General features: G+C 56.1%; 2 protein-coding genes across 11 annotated transcripts in view; both read right to left on the reverse strand.

Moving 5' to 3' along the window:
- Nucleotides 1-4,037, reverse strand: part of TIMM50 (translocase of inner mitochondrial membrane 50) — a 6,775-nt gene extending 2,738 nt beyond the window's left edge. The window contains exons 1-4 of one of the 2 annotated variants that reach the window (XM_069078600.1): nt 3,821-4,037; nt 803-992; nt 535-566; nt 272-293 (exon numbers count right to left, since the gene is read on the reverse strand). In XM_069078600.1, coding sequence (XP_068934701.1) covers nt 272-293; nt 535-566; nt 803-992; nt 3,821-3,976 — 400 coding nt within the window. In that variant the 5' untranslated portion in view covers nt 3,977-4,037. The remainder of the gene's footprint in view (nt 1-271; nt 294-534; nt 567-802; nt 993-3,820) is intronic. The other variant, XM_069078601.1, reaches the window with a different exon arrangement.
- A 771-nt stretch (nt 4,038-4,808) lies between these two features.
- Nucleotides 4,809-17,676, reverse strand: part of SUPT5H (SPT5 homolog, DSIF elongation factor subunit) — a 13,771-nt gene continuing 903 nt past the window's right edge. For 2 of the 9 annotated variants that reach the window (XM_069078530.1, XM_069078529.1), the window contains exons 2-31: nt 17,456-17,512; nt 16,897-17,001; nt 16,011-16,179; nt 15,124-15,189; nt 14,423-14,434; nt 13,898-13,967; nt 13,594-13,662; nt 13,443-13,508; nt 13,090-13,120; nt 12,925-12,993; nt 12,102-12,353; nt 11,880-11,969; nt 11,692-11,762; nt 10,525-10,630; nt 9,700-9,793; nt 9,478-9,614; nt 9,164-9,319; nt 8,934-9,080; nt 8,710-8,856; nt 8,474-8,599; nt 8,188-8,272; nt 7,904-8,017; nt 7,700-7,802; nt 7,454-7,581; nt 7,107-7,212; nt 6,839-6,997; nt 6,044-6,206; nt 5,659-5,862; nt 5,241-5,336; nt 4,809-5,133 (exon numbers count right to left, since the gene is read on the reverse strand). In XM_069078530.1, coding sequence (XP_068934631.1) covers nt 4,990-5,133; nt 5,241-5,336; nt 5,659-5,862; nt 6,044-6,206; nt 6,839-6,997; nt 7,107-7,212; nt 7,454-7,581; nt 7,700-7,802; nt 7,904-8,017; nt 8,188-8,272; nt 8,474-8,599; nt 8,710-8,856; nt 8,934-9,080; nt 9,164-9,319; nt 9,478-9,614; nt 9,700-9,793; nt 10,525-10,630; nt 11,692-11,762; nt 11,880-11,969; nt 12,102-12,353; nt 12,925-12,993; nt 13,090-13,120; nt 13,443-13,508; nt 13,594-13,662; nt 13,898-13,967; nt 14,423-14,434; nt 15,124-15,189; nt 16,011-16,179; nt 16,897-16,980 — 3,264 coding nt within the window. In that variant the 5' untranslated portion in view covers nt 16,981-17,001; nt 17,456-17,512 and the 3' untranslated portion in view covers nt 4,809-4,989. The remainder of the gene's footprint in view (nt 5,134-5,240; nt 5,337-5,658; nt 5,863-6,043; nt 6,207-6,838; nt 6,998-7,106; nt 7,213-7,453; nt 7,582-7,699; nt 7,803-7,903; nt 8,018-8,187; nt 8,273-8,473; nt 8,600-8,709; nt 8,857-8,933; nt 9,081-9,163; nt 9,320-9,477; nt 9,615-9,699; nt 9,794-10,524; nt 10,631-11,691; nt 11,763-11,879; nt 11,970-12,101; nt 12,354-12,924; nt 12,994-13,089; nt 13,121-13,442; nt 13,509-13,593; nt 13,663-13,897; nt 13,968-14,422; nt 14,435-15,123; nt 15,190-16,010; nt 16,180-16,896; nt 17,002-17,455; nt 17,513-17,676) is intronic. The other 7 variants (XM_069078532.1, XM_069078531.1, XM_069078528.1 and 4 more) reach the window with 5 other exon arrangements.

A 17,676-nucleotide genomic window follows, 5' to 3' on the forward strand; every position in this document is an offset into this window, starting at 1 on the left:
GTCCCCAGGGGGGCGAGAGAGAAGACAGAGAAGGCATGTGGCCGGACCCTCCCCCATCAGGCTTGCCTCAACCATCTGCTCCTTCCAGAGGCCCCCCACAAGAGGATGGTAAGGGGCCTTTGTCTATCCCCAGCCCAGGCCCTGCAGCTGCCCCAAACACTCAGGGGGAGGGGTTTAGCTACCAGATGGGCTGGGGGAGGGGCTCCTCCAGGACTGTAGGACTCAGTGCCCAAGCCCCCCTGTCCCCTATCCACCCTACAAGGACACTCACCATTGTCAAACTCATCTGGAATCTGAGAAGAAGACACAGAGAGAGGGGATGAGGGGGGCCTCAGGGGAGGATCCCCAAGCATCAGGAAGAGACCTGGGGACTCCAAGGTCCTCTTCTCCCTTCCTTCCCCCACCTCTTCTTCCCAGGGGAGGGGGGGGGGAACATCAAAGGAACTGGAAGAGGTGGGCGGAAGGGCTGGGCAAGGCCGGGGACTTCAAAGCCCGAGGGCGGGGCAGCCCAGACACCTGGCATCCTCTACTTACCTTCACACCATTCTCATCCACAGAGTTGTTTCCTGAGACAGAAAGACAGGGAGGGTCAAGAGATGCTAAGACCCCTTAGGGACTGGAAGGCCCCCCCCCCCAAGGCCTGAATAGGGAGTAGGTCTGGGGTCCCTCCTTCCACCCAACCCTGGGAGCAAAGGAAGCAGCCACAGCTGAGGCCACAGGGGCAGCCTGGGTATGGATGGTTTGGAGGAGGCAGCTGCCGCCTGGCAAAGGGCGAGCAGGCTTTAGAGATGAGGAGTCTTACCAAAAACATAAATTATGCTCACGGCCCCCCCAGCCCCGAGGAGCCCTGCCACCCAGATTGCCAGCTTCTTGGCATAGCTGGGGCCCTGCTGTTGCTGTTGCTGCGGCTGCGGCTGCTGCTGCTGCGGCTGCGGCTGCGGCTGCGGCTGTGGCTTGCGATGTGTGGGCAAAGGTAAGTCTTGAATATGGCTCTGCAGAAGAAAGAGGCCAGGGTCAGGTCAGGACCCTGGGACAAAGGCCTGAAGTAAGCCCTTTGTGCCAGGGAGACAAACAAAAGCCAAACACAGTCCCTGCCCTGGGGGAGCTTCCAGCCTCTTGGGGGAGACAATGGGCAAACAGCCATGTGCTAACTCTGGAAAGCAAGTCCCCATAAAAGGCTAGGACCAGAGGGTCAGGGATGGGAGGGTCCCTGGAGGAACAGGGGCTGGCACCTAGACTCTGGAAGTGCTGGCATCTGGGGAAAAGAACTGGGAGCCCAATCGATTGATGCAATCCCCTCAACCCCTTTGAACAAATCTTAGGGACAAAGTGTAGATTAGTAATTTAAAAGCTGGATGTGGCAGCCCACCTGTGGCCCCTGCTCACCTGATCCAGCCCCAATGTGATCTGCCCATGATGAGGTGAGGAGAGTCACCATTAGGCTGCACAAAGTTGGACAAATGGGTCTGGCCTTCGTCCTTGGATGCAGCCTTTTGACTGAGTCCATTCTACAGAACAAACCCGAACCCTTTTATAGAGGAGATTTGTTCTGTGAAGTCTGAATTCAGTCAAAGGGCCACACTTGAGGACCTAGAGGACCACCTGGAGGCCGAAGATTCCCCGCCCCTAGACTAGGCGGAGCCACACCAGGTGCTGGCTGCTGGGAATCAGATCAAGAGCTCACTTGTCATGGTCCCGGATGGAGTATGGAAGCGCCAGGATTCAAACTCAGTCACCAAATCCTGCTGGACACCAGGGTCCCAAGGGAGCAGCTGGGTGCCTGGGACCTCAGGGTGGGTAATCATAGCCCCCCATCCAAAAAGCAATTTGGAATGAGGCTAGAATGGGGACCATCCCCTGGAACCCAAAAGTGCCAGGGCCAGGATCCTGCTACAAGGAGGTCACTGACAAAAAGGAAAGCCCCAAAGTGCCAAAGGTCACCTAATGTAAAAACAAAGAACTCTTCCTCCCTGCCTCCAACGCCAGCCAGGCCTAGGGCCTGGCCCTGGCCCAGCCCAGGGGGCCTCCTCTGAACTGAAGCAGGGGGAAGGGGACCCAGAAAGACAGGAAGACAAAGCTTCACTGAACCTTGGGAAGCTCTGCCCCCAGGGGTGCCTGTGTGTGTGGGAGTGAATAGCTCCCTTTCCTTTCTCTTTCTATTCCTCTTTCTGAAGGACAAGATAATGGGTAGGGGTTGGGGGAGGGATGTATTTAAGATCTCCAGGATGAACATTTTTAAAATAAAGGTGGAAACAAGCAGCCGCTAAATGGCCACAGTGGGCTGAGTACCCCACTAAACACACAAGTAGTCCACACTAGTACAGCACAATCACATAGCGAGCCCTGTGCTGGGTGCTTAAGAAATGTTGTCTTATTGGGCTTTCAAACAAAGGGGAGAGTGCTGTTGGCCGCATCTTACAGATGAGGAAACTGAGGCAGAAAGGGATTAAGTGGCTTGCCCAGGGTCACACAGCTGGAAGCATCTTTGGTTGCACTGGGGCTGCTGACTCTGTGCCCGGGCTCTGTGCGTTATGGCACCTCCAGCAGCCTCTAACAACAACGGCGCCAACAACAACGGTCTGGTGGTAAGGACAATTACAAAGCTGTGCTGCGCTCCCTGTTCTAGAAGGATCATTAGACCCCACTGTATAGACAGGGAACTGAGGCCAGCACGTGGCCAGGCCGGCCTCAGCAGCCAGAGCCCCCGGAAAGCCAGATGCCCAGCCCCTTCCCTGGGTCACCGCAGGCCCTCTCCCCAACCCAGCAGAAGCCCAGGCTTCCTCTGCCACCCTGGGGACAGATGCTGAGCGCCCTCCACAGCTGGGTCCCAGCAGCCTCTCCAGCTTATACAATGTTCCCCAATAACAAGCTATCTTTCAACAATCTGGCCTGGCTGTTCCTCAGTCTCTGTACCCCAAGCTTTTGCCCAGGCTGAGCCTGTTATGCATTCCATGCTCAAGTCCTCCAAGGACTCTGGGGCCTCAGTGTAATCACCTAGATAGCTCCTCCCCGATGCCCCGCCCTTCCCCACAGATAGACCACAGCTCCCCACTACCAACAAGGCAAACTGAGGCAGAGTTTGGGATCTGCCCCTGGAGCCTGGGGGGGGGGGGGAGGCTTTAAAATGCTGCCTGAGCTCCTTGGGGGGGCCAGAGGGCTGGGTCCTTGAAAGGTTCCAGAGGCTAGATCTGGATGCTGGGGATCCAAAGGAAGTTATGAATGGGGGACCCAGATAACAGAAGCCTGGAAGAAAGAGGGTGCTGGGAGCTAAGGACGCCTGGGGGTCCAGGGGCATGGAAGAGGCAGACACCTGAGTCCTTTACTGAAGGAGGAAAGGCATGTTTGAGTCCTTGGAGGACAATGGGGCCAGGGTGTGGAAAAAAGTGTGACCTGATGGGAGGCCAGGGACTCACAAGGACCTCTCCTGTGGGGAGGGAGGGGGACGCTGGGGATCAGGACACCAGGGACACTGGGGGAGGGGGACAATGGGGATCAGGACACCAGGGACACTGGGGGAGGGGGACAGCAGGGATCAGGACACCAAGGACAATGGGGGAGGGGGAAGCTGGGGATCAGGGCACCAGGGACACTGGGGGAGGGGACGCCGGGGATCACGATCTGGAGTCCCTGGGGGCGGGGCCGGCAACTCGGTCCCGGGTTCCACGTGGGGGCCAGCCACGAGGTGGTGCGAGGCCGAGAGCGGGAGACTGAGTCTAGAACCTGGCGAACCTATAACTCAATGTGGACTCGCGCCGCACTTCCTTCTCCTTCCCCGCGCCCCCCACTCCGTCCGCTCCCCGCGCGCACGCGCACTGCTCACCTGTCCTGGGCCTCGCGGCGGTGTCACCATCCGCGCGCACAAAGACCTGGGCAAGGGCAGGAGCCCGAGCTGGGGCCGCAGCCGTAACCGCAGCCGCAGCCAGTGCCCGCCTTGCAGGCGTGAGGGTAGCACTACCGCAGCCACCGAGGCCGCCATCTTGCTCAGACGCTACCGCCGCCGCCGCCGCCGGACCCCGCCCCGTTTGCCCTCTCCTAGGGGGCCGACCAATGAGTGCGCGGAGCGGTCTCGCGCCTCTGACCAATGAAGAAAGAGTTCCCCTTTTCCCCGCCCCCTCCAAGATCAGCCAACGGACTTCGGAGAGGGCTTCGGCCTCAGCCAACTAGAGGACGTTGTTTTCTGCATTTCTCCCCTCCCCCCAATTTCAGTCCCTCTCTTCCTCTACCCCCAAACACATGCGAGACTAGACGTCAAGAGCCCGTCCTGACGGGTACCGGAGAGGGTCCAAAGAGCTTCGTGCGGCCGAAAAGAGCAGGCTCCCGTGCTCCTAGGAGCTGGCTTCTTTAGGCTCCTTCCGGAGAGCCCAGAGCTCAGACGAGGCCCCCACCCACGCCGTGGCTGCGAGTCCCCTGGTCCGCGTGATCCACGGGAGGGCGTCAGTTAGTGGCCTTAGTCCTGCAGGGCATCAGGAGCCGCTGGAGCGCTTGAGGAGGGCGCTGCTGGGGCGGGAAGCGCTTCAGGGGAACCAATGAGCTCCCCAAGCGCAGCCTGGGGGGGGAGGGGACAGTGCAGGCCGGGCTGGGGGGTTTGGAGGATCCAGAGCAGTGGTCACTTAGAAGGGTGCCCCAAAAACCTAAGGGACAGAGGCTGACCTACAGTGGCGTCCGGGGGCACCGAGGTCCAGGAGAATGAGGACAACGGGAAATGGTCGGTGCCTTTGACCACTGAGAGACCGGTGGCCAGTCTTCTGACCCTCCCGCAGCAGGGGGCGCCACCCCAGGATCCCCCAGACTGCAGAGAGAGACACCACTGATCAAACAATCTTTTTATTCAAAGACCACAGACAGAGCAAGCTGGCTGGGCTGGGCTGGGGCGGGGCTGGGAGACGGCTCTTAGAGAATCTTCAGAAAGGAACAAACAAAAATAGAGGAGCCCAGGTCTCCTGGGCCCCTGCTCTGAGAATGGGGGGGCGGGGCCCCTCCAGCTCCCCTCTAGGCTTCCAAGAGCTTCCCTAGAAAGCGGAGATTGAGAATCTTCAGCTGCTCATCCAGGTCCATCCGCACGATGCCATCCTCCCCGTCGATGCTCAGCAGGTCCCCCGTGGCCTCCCGGTCCTCCCCCAAGATCACCTTCACCTGGAGAAGAGAAGAAGGGTCTGGATCCACTGCTGTCTAGGGGAGGGGGGAGAGGGCTCCCTCCTTCAGAAAGGAACCTCCCTCTCCAGGCCCCGGGACCCCCTCACCTTGTTGCTTTTGGTAGGAGTGATGGGCTCAAGGTGCTCGCTGGAGATGCTGACTACCTTCTCACTGTCCTTCAAGTACACTGAGCACATACCTCCCTAGGGGAGAGGGACAACAGGCATCCGCAATTAGGTCCCCTACCAGGACCCTAAGGCCACCCCAACTCCTGCGCTCAAAGCTGCCATGCTCGCTCCAGGCCATCCGATTTCTACCCCCACCAAAGCCCAATGCACAGCCCCAGCCTAGCCCCACAGAGCCAAGCTTCCCACCTCCCACCAGCTGCCGCCCAGAAAAAAGACATTCCAGAAGAGGTGGGAAGGAGCCCTGGAAGAAGCCCTTACCCCCTTCCCTCCCTCCCAGTGTGCCTGTGCCTTCCTCAGGGGAAGAGCCAGGGCCCTTCTGTACCTCTCCCCTACATACCGTGACACTGCGGATGACACCTGTCTGTCCAACCACCTGGCTGTCCAAGTAAGTGTCTCGCACCTTCACCTGGATGTCTGTGGTCACCCAGTCACTGGAGTTCTGCTCAATACCAGAGCCTGGTGTATGAGGATTGTAGCCACCTGGGGATGGTGCCCCAGGGGTCATTGGACTATAGCCCACTGGACTAGGGCTAGGGCTAGCCTAGGGTTAGAAAGGAAAGAAGCTCTGTTATGGTCAGCATTCCATGCAGTAAACACTTACAAAGCACCTACTATATGCCAGGCATTGGAGACGCCACTCAGACCATCTAGCCACATTCTCAGCCCATTTCCACTCCAGCCCTGGTATCCCCCCCTACCCCTTTCAGGTCTCTGCTCAGTACCTGGTAAGCCATGGGCGACGGGGTGGGGTGGTAGCTGGCCGGAGAGTGGGTGTTCTGGTAACCAGCAGGGCTCGGTGCCACCTGGTGGTAACTCTGGGGGCTGGGCTGGTAGGAGCCTTGTGGCGAGGGAGCCGCATAGGGCGAAAATTGGTCCGTGTTATACCTGGGGGAGAGGCCAGGGAGTGTAGGGACAGAAGGAATCCACAGGGCCTCTCAGGGTCAGACGCACAGGGCCAGGCAGGCATCCAGGGAGGGCGGCAGCTAGGCCTAGGCATGGGACCCACCTCTAAGCTCCCTCACAGCAGAATGTCCCCACTCAAATTCCACACCTGAGGATTCCCGCAGCCCCACACTGACTCCGCTTTAGAGTGTAACATTACCTATGTTTAACTGTATTTATGTTTGGGGTTTTTTGGTGTTTTTTCCTTGCTTTTTGGAGGAGGGAAGGTAGAGCAACTGAGGTTAAGTGACTTGCCCAAGGTCACATGGCTAATTTTGTGTTAAGTGTCTGAGGCCAGATTTGAAACTCAGGTCCTCCTGACTCCAGGGCCGCTGCTCTATTTAGTGTGTGTATTTGTTTTTAAATGTTTCCTAATAACACTTTAATCTGGTCTGGGCCCATGGGGGACTGACACTCCTGCCTTACACCTCTATCAGTCTAGGGAGAAGAGTCCCCCTGGAGACAAGTCAGGGAGGAGGAGGCTCCTGAGAGAAGGAATCCAAGGGCATGGGGTGGAGGAAAACCTGGAGATCTGGGAAAAGCGGCACAAGTGGCTGGGCCCCATGGTCACTTACATGGCAGGGGTTCCAGGAGTCTGGGGGTTGTACTGTGCATTGACCTGTGGGGAGGAGGGGTCAGGATAGCCTGGTGTCTGGGGGTTGGGGGTCCCGCCATAGGCTTGCGGGGATGGGGTGGGCTCATCATCAAAGGCGTACTCATATTCTTCCTCTGCCCTGAAAGCAGGGGAGAAACAAGACAGTTGGTAATGGGAAGCATCCTTGCCCCTGATCCGCCGCCACAACTGAGGAGGAGAACAAGCCCCCGCCAGGGCCCTCTCCTTACCTGGATGGTGTGTTGGGGTTGTTGGGGTCCCAGGCACCACTCTGGGCTGGTGTACGGCTGCCATCGTGAAGAGGAGTCTGGGAACCATAATGTGGAGTGCGGCTGCCTGCATGAGAGGAGAAAAGGGCCCACTGGATTGCACCCCTATTTTGTCTGCATCAGCCTCAAGGGCTGTCCTCATCCCCCAAATGAGCAAGCGCGCGCACACACACACACACACACACACACACACACACACACACACACACTTTCTCTCTCTCTCTCTCTCTCTCTCTCTCTCTCTCTCTCTCTCCTTTTCCTCATGCTATTCATCAGCCGTCGGATAGCCCCAGGATGAGGAGACTCACCATCGTGCAGAGGAGTCTGCGAACTGTACATGGGGGTACGGGAGCCTTGGACATACATGGGTGTCTGAGAGCCGTACATCGGGGTACGTCCGTAGGCTGAAGTCATGCCCCCTGGACGTCTGGTGCCACTGTGGGCAAACATGGAAAGGCAGAGTGAGAAGAAGAGCTAGACAGCGGAAGGACAAAGGGGATGGTGAGGCACAGTGGGCTCCTCCCAGCCCCAGAAAACTTTCCCCTCCTACTAACACTGTGGTGAGCCGCAGGCGATCCACAGAAATGGTCTGGCAGGTCGAGTGAAGCTCTACTCGGGCCGTGGACTCGGTCGCATCCTTCACTACCCCGATATAGCCTGGGCAAGGAAGACACCGGAAGGGTTGGGGGCTGTCCACACTCTTCATCTTCAAGAGCCCTACAATATCCAACCCCTCCTTGACACCAGCCCAGACTCACCTTTATATGGACCCTGAGAGATGCGCACGGTCTGTCCAATAAGGTCATTATGTCTCCAGCCACGGCCACGGCTCATACCACCAGCACCGGCACTCCCAAATCCTCCCCGCTGACCTACAGAAACAGGATGGCAGGAGGGGAGAGGTCAGTAACCTCCTTCCTGACCCACCTCTCTTCAGTCTCCACTCTGGCCTGGTGCCCAGCCCCTTCCCTAGGTTCTTCTTGGTCTGGGCCTCTTCCCCAAGCTAGGGTGTCCCAGATACTCCCCCACCTCCCCTGCTCACCTCCAGCACTAGGGTGCATGGGGCTGCTGATTCGAGGGCTCATAGGGGCAAAGCCACCCACAGTGAAGTTTGTAACATCTCGAGGCTGAGAGAGAAAGGTGAGGGGGCGGGAGGTGGTGAGGAGACAGGATACCCCATCCCTGCCTCACTCCCCTATCTCCCCCATGTTACAGGCTCTGCACACTCTGAAAAGCTCAATGAAATGGGGGCTGTTTGATTACTCCTCAAACATGATCTCTTCTCGCCAGCCCCTTGCCCCCCACCGCTAGCCCTCAGCCCGACCTACTTTGGAGCCCCCAGCCAACACCAAGTTGCGGGTCTTGCAGACAAACATGCCACCATTTTCCACCAGCTTCTTGCAGTGGAGAAATGCAAATCCTCGGTACAGATGCCTGATCTCTCCCTCTCTGCCCTAAGGAGAAGAAAACCAGAGGGAATGGGTCCCACTCCTGCCCCTTGAGCCTTCTCCTCCCCCCACCAGCTTGGCCCAAGCCCCTGCTTCCATTGGGAGTGCATCCTTACCGAATGGGGGCCATCGATGACCTTCACAATGTCCTTGACATGAATGTTGTTCTGCTCTGAATCTAAGGCCACAGCAAAGCGGTTGTCCTTCTTCCGAGTCACTGCCTGATGCCGAACTGTAACCACTTTCCCAAACATGTTCAGGACCTACAGGGGCCAGAGAACTGGGATGAACACCTCAAAGCAACACCCCAGAGTCTCCCCTTCTGCCTTCCCTCACTCACCTGGAAGGTCTCTCGCTCCAATCGAACAATGACTCCCAGAGTCTGGGGGTCCAGCTGCACCAGCTCACCCCACTCGTGCTGGCCCCCAACATCCACCCCTGATGCTGTCTCTGAGCAGAGCTGGAGGTCCCTCGGAAGTACTTTCAGCTGTGGGGAGAAAGAAGGGGAATGAAGAGGAGACACTGCGTGCCAGAAACACTCACTATACCACATCCCGGCACAGCCACTACCTCGTGCATGGTGAGGTCAGAGAAGAGGATCACAAAGTTCTCTTCGACACGCACAATGAGCCCCGTGTCACCCTCAAATCGCCCAGCAATCACTTTCACGTGGTCCCCCATCTTGAAGTATTTGCGAAGCTCCTGGGCCGGGAACTCTAGCATGTCCTAGAACAGTGGGCAAAAGGCTTGTGAAGGCCTCCGTTCTATCCCCCAGGAGCTCCCACCCACCGCCCCATGGCCCCCAGGCTTGTGAAGGCCTCTGTTCTATCCCCCAGGAGCTCCCACTCACTGCCCCTTGGCCCCCAAGGAGGCAGAAAGCCCACCTTCAGGTCCTCGTGCTTGGGCATAATGGTGATCTTGTTGCCGTCCACACTCAGGATCTTGCCCTGAAGGTTGATCAGCTCACCTTCACACACTTCCACATTGTCCCCAGGCTGGAAATTGTGTTCTCGTTCCTTCCCTAGAAGGAAAGAGGAGGAGGCATGAGGATAGCAGAGGGGGCCGGGGTGCCTAGCACTCCTGAGGGTGGGTAAGGCTCCTTTTACCTGTGCTTTCAGTCACCACCTCCAGGTCAATCCCCTCTGGCTGGTCCTCAAATTTTTCCAGTTCTGACAACGTGGGCTTCACACCCTCTGTGATCTATAGAAAGGAGAGAAAAGATGGGGGGGACAGGTCATCAAGGAATACTACGTGGGCAGAGTATATCCTAGTCCCCTGGGGGAACTACTGTAAAAGGGGTCTGCGCCCCCAAAAATGACCTTGTACAAGAATGTGAGCCTGAATGTGCTCTCAAATCCTTTTTGGGTAAAGGCAGTCTTTCTTCCACAAAGGAGAGACATTGTGCATAAAAGGCTGGGTGCTGTGAAGCCTTTCCTTGACTTGGGCAAATAAACTGAGGTGAAGAACAGGGTGGGGGGGGGGACAAATTCAAGAGAGAAAAACGTGCTTCTACAAAGGTGGGTGAGGCTCAGCAATCTAGCTGTGCTTGGGAATATTCCAGGCCAAAGGTAAGAAGACAGCACATTGATTTAGACTGTGAGCTTCTGCCTTTCCCAGTATGCCCAGCAAAGGGCACAGTGCTGGGCACACAGGAGATGAAAGTGCTTGCTGCCCTGACTTAAGCTGAGCTGAGCTGAGCAAGCACTCTGTTGTTCTGTCAGGCAGCAACAATGTGTCCAAGGTCCCAGGGAAGCCTTGGCCCAGATGCCAAGTGCTCAGAGGCCCAGTACACAAATCAGCGAGCTCCCAAGGCCAAGGAGGTAGCCGTGGAAGCGTGAGGCCACAGGGCTCAAGCAGCTCGTGCCCTGAGGGAGGAAGAAGGCCCCAGGCGGGTGGCCTGGCCAGCCGGGGACACCTCCACAGATACTCACCACTGCCGACATGGCGAAGCTTTTGAACAGGAAGCCTTTTCGGCTGTAGCGGTTTCCCTCAAAGATCAGGAAATCTCCATCTGAAGCCACATCTCCTCCCAGGGAACTAGAGGGGGCAGACAAGGAAAGGAAAGAAGCTGAGGAGATGGGGACAAGGGAAAACTCACTAGAGTTCTCAGGCCTAAGTTTACTCATCTGAAAAATGGGGAGTAGAACAGCACCCACTAAGGGGAAGAATGAGACGGGCCACAACACCGAGTCACAGAGAAGCCCAACAAGATGCCCTTCGAGGCTATGCTGCAGCCCCTCTACCCCCCATGGGCCCCCCACAGTCTCCCTGCATCCAGAGCCCGTTCCCACATTCAGCCTTTCTTCAGCCTCCCATACCAGACCAGGACTCCCCACTAGACTGGAGAGTTCTTTGACAGTCAGCTGAGTCTCATCTCTTTCTCTTTCCCCAAGAAATCTCTAGTTGATGTCCCCCACTGGCCTGAGCACATGGGGCTGAGGGAGATAACATAAGGCATGTCCTCTGACATCTGAAACGGGCTGCCTCAGGAGGTGGTGAGCCCACCCCCCAGGGGCTAGATGGCTTCTTGTGAGGAAGACGAAGGCCCTTTAATCCTGGGGCCAGAAAACCGGGGATGTCAATTGCTGTTCCCTTACTGTCTTGGGTCTCCCTTGTGCTCCTGTGTTATTCCATACATTTAAAAACATGACTCGGGGGCGGCTAGGTGGCGCAGTGAGTAAAGTGCCGGCCCTGGAGTCCCGAGGACCTGAGTTTGGTTCTGGCCTCAGACACTTAACACCCACACAAAAAAAACTAGCCGTGTAACCTTGGGCAAGTTACTTAACCCCAACTGCCCTCAAAAAAGCAAAAAAGTAAATAAATAAAAACATGACTCGGAGAAAGGCTCCACTTGGCTTCCCCGACTGAATGCCCCAGGGGGCCATGATATGAAAGAAGTCAGAGGAAATGCTCAGGCAGGTGCGGGGTAGAGTAGTAAGTCGTGATAGTCAGCTTCTGAAACCCCTCCCCATTCTTTTCAGGGGCCAAGGGAAGACAAATGACCTAGACTGGGTTACTACCTGGGGGGAGAGGGGGAGGGGGCCGGGGTAAAGTAGGGAGTAGGGTGCCTCAATCAGTTCCCTGAGGGTGAATTTTACCGTATCTTCTCAGCATCAAACAGTCGTTGTGGGGGTCTCTTGAACTTTTTCCTCTTGGCAAACCAGTCTTTCTGTGAGGACGGAGGAAGAGGGAAGGGATGATGGCTGTTGATTCTGCCTAGAGGGGTAGCACCTGGAGGAGAACCTCAGGGCGGAATCCCCTAGCCCATCTGCCCCCCTCTGCCTACCAGGCTCATTCTGGCTTTGATGCGGTCATAGTCAATTCGAGGAATCATCTTGAGGGAGATGGTATTCTGGCTGGGCTCTACGTAATCCACCTGGAGAGATGGGCAGAAACGACCAGGGTCATGCCCAGGGCTATCTTCTGAGCTTCAGCAGTCCCAGAAATCATCAAGCCTAATGCCTGGCATGGGGCTTGGCATGGGCGAAGCACCCCCAGCCTCAGGTACCTGGGCGATGTCATCTTTGTAGATGCCCCTCTTGAGACGGACCCAGGACTTGGGCTTGAGATTGGTCACCTCCTTGACCACCTTGAGCACGTCTGTCATCTCCTTGATGGGCACCATCTGCTGGTTCCAATAGCCCAGGCGTAGGTTGCCCACCCCCTCGATGGCCTGCTTCACGTGGGTCTGCTTATATGCTTCCACATAGATATAGCCCTTGACGTGTTCTGGGGCCACCACTGACTTAATCTGCAAAGGCTGTGGAGAGGAAACATGGCCGGTATAAGATGCTATCTCAGGTCAGGGCCCAGAAGGGCACTGTGCCTCCCTGCCTGTGCCAGGGGACCCCTCCAAGGATGGTCTCCTCCCCCCACCTCAGTCTGAGAGCTACAAAACAATCAATCATTCTTCATCCCCTAGATGCCTGGGCACAAGGTGGGCACTCAGGAAACACCCGACTGCCCTCTGAAAAGAGGCTAGATTTGAATAAGCTCCCTTGGGCACCTCACAGAAAGAAAGAAGAGAGGACATCAGCCCTGTTAGTCTGGTGGGGAGAGAGCTCAACAGGCTGTGCCCATGACATCACTCCACCCCACAGAGCTGAGGTACAGGCTGGGAAGGGCCTTCCCCATAATGGCAGAAGCCTAATTGGTGGAGTCACAAGGGACCTTCTGGGAGCAGAAACTTGTGCCAAAGAAGGGGCCTCCCGCCCTGCACCCTGATCCAGCTTCCCCCATTTTGGGGCAGCACAAAGAGGATAGTGGGAGCTGTCTCCCTGGTCACTTCATCACCCATTACTGACCATGAGCTCCCAGCAGCTACCACTTACCGTGTCTGTGAACTGGTAGGCAATGAACTTTCTCATGAGGGCAATGGCTGTTGCTCGTTCCTCCCCAATCTGGAAAAAAAGCCAGCCCAGGGTGAGACTAGGCGGGTGAATAAACAGACTTTCCCCCCAATCCCAGAATCCCATTCCTCAGGCCAAGAAGCTCACCTTACATTTCACGGTCCACAGATTGGGGTCCCTGAGAAAAAAAGGAGGTATTACTGGGGTCCCAAGAGAGCAAAGCTTGCTCTGCCACATCACCACCTGAAGAGCTACCCCCCAGCTTCTCCTTCTTTCCCAAATGTATCTAGCTCCAAAGCCATCCCTCTTTCCTGACCCTCCCACCCAAACCCGGGGCTTACAGCTAACACCATACTGAGGGGCCCCTCTGCATCCCCAGACAGGCATCTCAGAGTTGACTCTTCACATGCCCTTGGGCCACCCCCCACCAGGTGCCTCCAGGGCTTCCCCACCCACACCCCTGGGACCCCCGAGATCCCCTTCCCTCCAACCCAACATACTTGACTCCAGGCAGCAGCTGCTGCTGAGTGATGTCATCTGAGAGCTCATCAGACCCTCCATACACACTGTGAGGAGAGGGAAATGGTCAAACTTGCACCCCAAGTTCCGACTCACCCCTGACCCTGCAAACCCCAGCCCCAACATGCTCACGTTTCTCCCACAGATGATTTAGCATATTTCTTCATGTAATACTCGCCCAGTTCCTCCTCTCGCTGATCCCTGTGATGGAAAGGGGGGAGAGAACCAAGTGTTACACATGAATTCATAGGGTTTAGACTAGCTGGGAGAGCCCTGGAAGTCACAAACAGCTACATTTTGCAGATAAGGAAACTGAGGATTGGAGACATCCAGTGACCTAAGGTCCCCCAGGGAATAGTAGGGATAGCTAAGACCTGACTCCAAAATCTACGCCCTCCACACCCCAATACTGTGCCCCCAGCCCCAGGACTGTTACCTCCAGAGATTTTGGAGGCGGCGGGCCCCAGAGCGGTCCTCATCCAGGACAACATTGTCAATGTTGGATGCTGCAAAAAAGAGGACAAGCCAGTGTGACAGAAGGGATGGGGAGAGATGGAGCAGGACTACCTACAAATGAAGGCTGAGCTCGGCTGTGGGAAGGAGATGGGAAAAGGACAGAGACTCCGCCTGGGGGAGGGGGGTAGAGAAGGCCTGGATGGTAATCAAGCCTAAGAAGTGTCTCTACCCCTGCCTCCAGCCTAGCCAGTCCCAATCTCCAGCCTATGGGTGCCTAGAGCAAACACCCATGCTAACTAGCTGGACCTCAGTTATTACCAATACACAACCCTCAATAAAAAGACACAGAAACACCCAGAGAGTCCTAAAAAGCAAATAGACTGTTCCCCAGCACTGATGAGCCCTTCCTCCCTCCCTCCCCTGCCACTAGGAGGCTGCACTGTAGGGGGGGGGGGGCAGCAGGAAGAAAGGGAAGGGTTGGGGGTAAAACACCCCTGACTCTTACCTTCAATCTCTTCTACTCGGAGGAAGAGGAGGTGGAGGTGGTGGTGGAGGTGGTGGTGGTGGTGGTGGTGGTGGTGGTGGTGGTGGTGAGCAGACACAGTATGAGCCAAATTATATCAGCAAAATCAACCAAGGTGGGGTGGGATCGGGCCAGGGAAGGGACCAGGAATAATGGGGAAAGGAACACAGGAAGGACAAAATCAAAATTGAAGGCAAGGCACGGGGAAAGCCGGAATGTATGAATCGCACAGCACGAAAAACAGTGGGTAGGGGTTTGGATGGGGGGAATAGCTTGGGGTGGGCCAAAGGGCATAGGCAGAGAAGAGAAACCCAGAGAGGGCAAGGACCCAAGGCCACCCCCACTCCCCAAATGATCCTCTCTAGGAGGGAAGGGTCTCAGTACTGCCAAAGACCCCAATGCACCCATTCCCTAAGGCCCCCCTATTGACGTGCCTAAAGGAAAAGGTAACAAGAGTTGTTGTCTCAGGCAGCAACAGAAAGAAGCCAGGTGATAGAGGAGGGGGTTCAGGACTCTGGGGTCACCCCCCTCCCACTCTACCCCTCTGCCTTCCTTTCTTGCTCAGCCCTGTCCAAGGAGGCTGGAAGCTTGTCAGCTCGTGGCCCCCCGTGCAGACTCTGCCCTTCAGGGAGCGCCAGACTCCCGGGCCCAGGCAGGGCTGGGGGACTCTTCCCGCGGCTCACCTTTCTCCAGAATGTCCTCCGCTCCGTCCTCCCACTGGTCTTCATCCTCATACTCATCATCCACATCTGGAAAGGAAGGAGACAGACTGGGCGTCGGGGCGCGCCCTTTGTGGCCCTAGCCCCGAGAGCCCGAGAGCGAGTTACAGTGAGAGGGGCTGAGGGGGACCAGGCGCAGCCACGCAGCTCCCTCCCGACCCTCAGTCCTCAGCGTAAAGGACTTGTGCTACGGAACCCTCAGGCAGCGTGGTGAGCCCCGCGTTTTCATTGTTAAACGCATAAAATACACCAAGTTACCCCCCAAAAACCCAACTATACTGAAATAAAATTGTCAAGCATCTTTAAAAACACATTCATATAACTCTGAAGGACTTAGGATGAAAAATGCTATCTATCCCTAGTGAGATAACTGATGGTGTCTGGATACAGGCTGAAACATGCTTTAACTTTATTTTTCTGGAGGTTTTTTTTTTGGTCTGTGTTTTCTTTCACAACATGACTATTATGAAAATGTTTTTCATGACTACACATGTACAAAATATCAAACTGCTTGCCTTCTCAATGAGAGGGGATGGGGAGGAAGGGAGAGAATTTAGAACTCAATTTTAAAAATAAATGCTAAAAATGGTTTTTATATGTAACTGGGGAAAACTAAAATACTAAATAAACAATGAACAAACCAAAAAAAAGTTCACAGAACCCAGATTAAGAAAATCAACCTCAGAGAAAGGGATAGGGAAAATGACCCAGAGACATCCGAGTTCTTGGGGGATGTCCACAGAACTCATCTTCCCAAAATGATGCTCCTATCCCCAAAATGCCACATTTTCCAGGCATATGGGAGGAACCCAAGAGAAACCAAAGGTCAAGCATTCTCCTCTTTGACTCACCGGCTTCATCCAGGATGAAACCTCCATGCCTCGGCTTTTTGGGAGGACGGTCATCATCTTCTTCCTCTTCCTCTTCATCATATTCCTCTTCTTCTTCCTCTTCCTCCTCTTCCTCAGGCTCTTCCTCCTTTTCACTGCCTGCCACACTCCGTCGCTCCTCCTCTACCTGCTGGAAGGATGCAGGTGATGGGTTGGAGAGCCAGAAGAAAAGCCATACCTAAACACCCCCCCCCCCTTTCGTGCCCATCTCAACTCCTCAGAATGACTTCAGTGAGGGTGAAAAGGTTCTTACTTCTTGGAGTGAACAACCTAGCTGGGGTTCACAGAATCACAGAATTGAAAGGGTTTTCCAAGAGCATCGGGACCAACCCCTTCATTTTACACAAGAAGAGAGTGTGACTCAGAGGGGCAATGACTTGCCCAAGGTCCCACTGTGAGAGTAAGGATGGAGCTGGCCCTCAAGCCAAGGCCCCCAGTCTCCAATGGCCCCAGGGAGTAGCCATCTAGTGAGGCCTGAAGGTCTATAAAGTCAGGCTGGGGGAGAAGTCCCTCCCTAGTGATAATCACTCCCCCACCACTGGGCTCTCCGTAGCCTCTTCTACCAGCTACTGAGAACACTCAGATGGAGGAGGGCAGTGGGGCTGCAAGCCCCACTAGGGAGGGAAACGTTCCAGGTGTCTACTGGCAAGAAGGAACCAAGGACCCGGATGAGAAGCAGAAGCATCCAGTAGCCAGCAGAGGGTGCCAGAGAGCTGGTTCTGAGGCGTTGCCCAGGGAAGAGGGAGAGCCTCGCCTGCGCACTCCCCCCCCCCCCTGACCACTGCCCAGCACCCTCACACACACACACCTGCCCAGCCCAGCCCAAGCCCTCCTGTTCAGCACTCACCTCAACCTCCTCGGCCTCCTCACTGCTCCGCTCACTGTCCTCCTCCTCCTCCTCGGAAAAGTTGCTGTCATCACTGTCAGACATCGTCTAGGTCTTTAGGTCAGACTAACCAAGGGGAGATGAATGAGTCAAGGCCAAGGGCTCCCCCAAGTGAGCCCCCAATGGCCTCCCTTCCTCAGCCCCCATCCCCACCCGGTGCCTTCCTGAGGCAGACCACAAGTGGCTCCAACGTTTCTCCTCAGAAGCCCCTTCCCCTCTGCCCTGAATCCCGTTTTCCAAGAACCTGTCCTCTCTCTCCAAACACACAAAGGAAACCAGCTCCAAAGGCTCTCAGCCCTGCTCCCCAGACACAGGCACACAAGACACACAGCCCCTCCAGCTCCAGCCCCCAGCAATGGAGCGTTTTCAAAGCACCTAATTCGTGCAAGCCTGGCACTGAGAAAGAGAAAGGCAAAGCCCATCAGGCCGGCGAGTCAGGTGAGGAGGAGGGGCAGGTACATTTCAACGGGATGAAAACAAATACAAAGTAACACAAAGTCTTCAGGGAGCGGATGCTAACCTGGACCAACGGGTAAAGGCCGAGGAGGATGCACCCGCGGTGGGATCCCTGGCGTTCCTACAGGGTGCAGGCGCAGGAAGAAAACAAATCCCAAAACGGGTATCCCTCCCTGGAAAGGGCTCGGGAGCTGGTGCGTTACAGCAGAGGGCAGGGGGTGCTGGACAGGGGTCAGAGGGATCGCCCTTTGGCTCCCGTCAAGAGGATGGACTGCAGGGGCGGGG

The sequence above is a fragment of the Petaurus breviceps genome, unplaced genomic scaffold (assembly GCF_028583685.1).
Source record: "Petaurus breviceps papuanus isolate PSGF00001 unplaced genomic scaffold, PetGlider_PUasm1.0 91041, whole genome shotgun sequence".
Taxonomy (NCBI): Eukaryota; Metazoa; Chordata; class Mammalia; order Diprotodontia; family Petauridae; genus Petaurus; species Petaurus breviceps.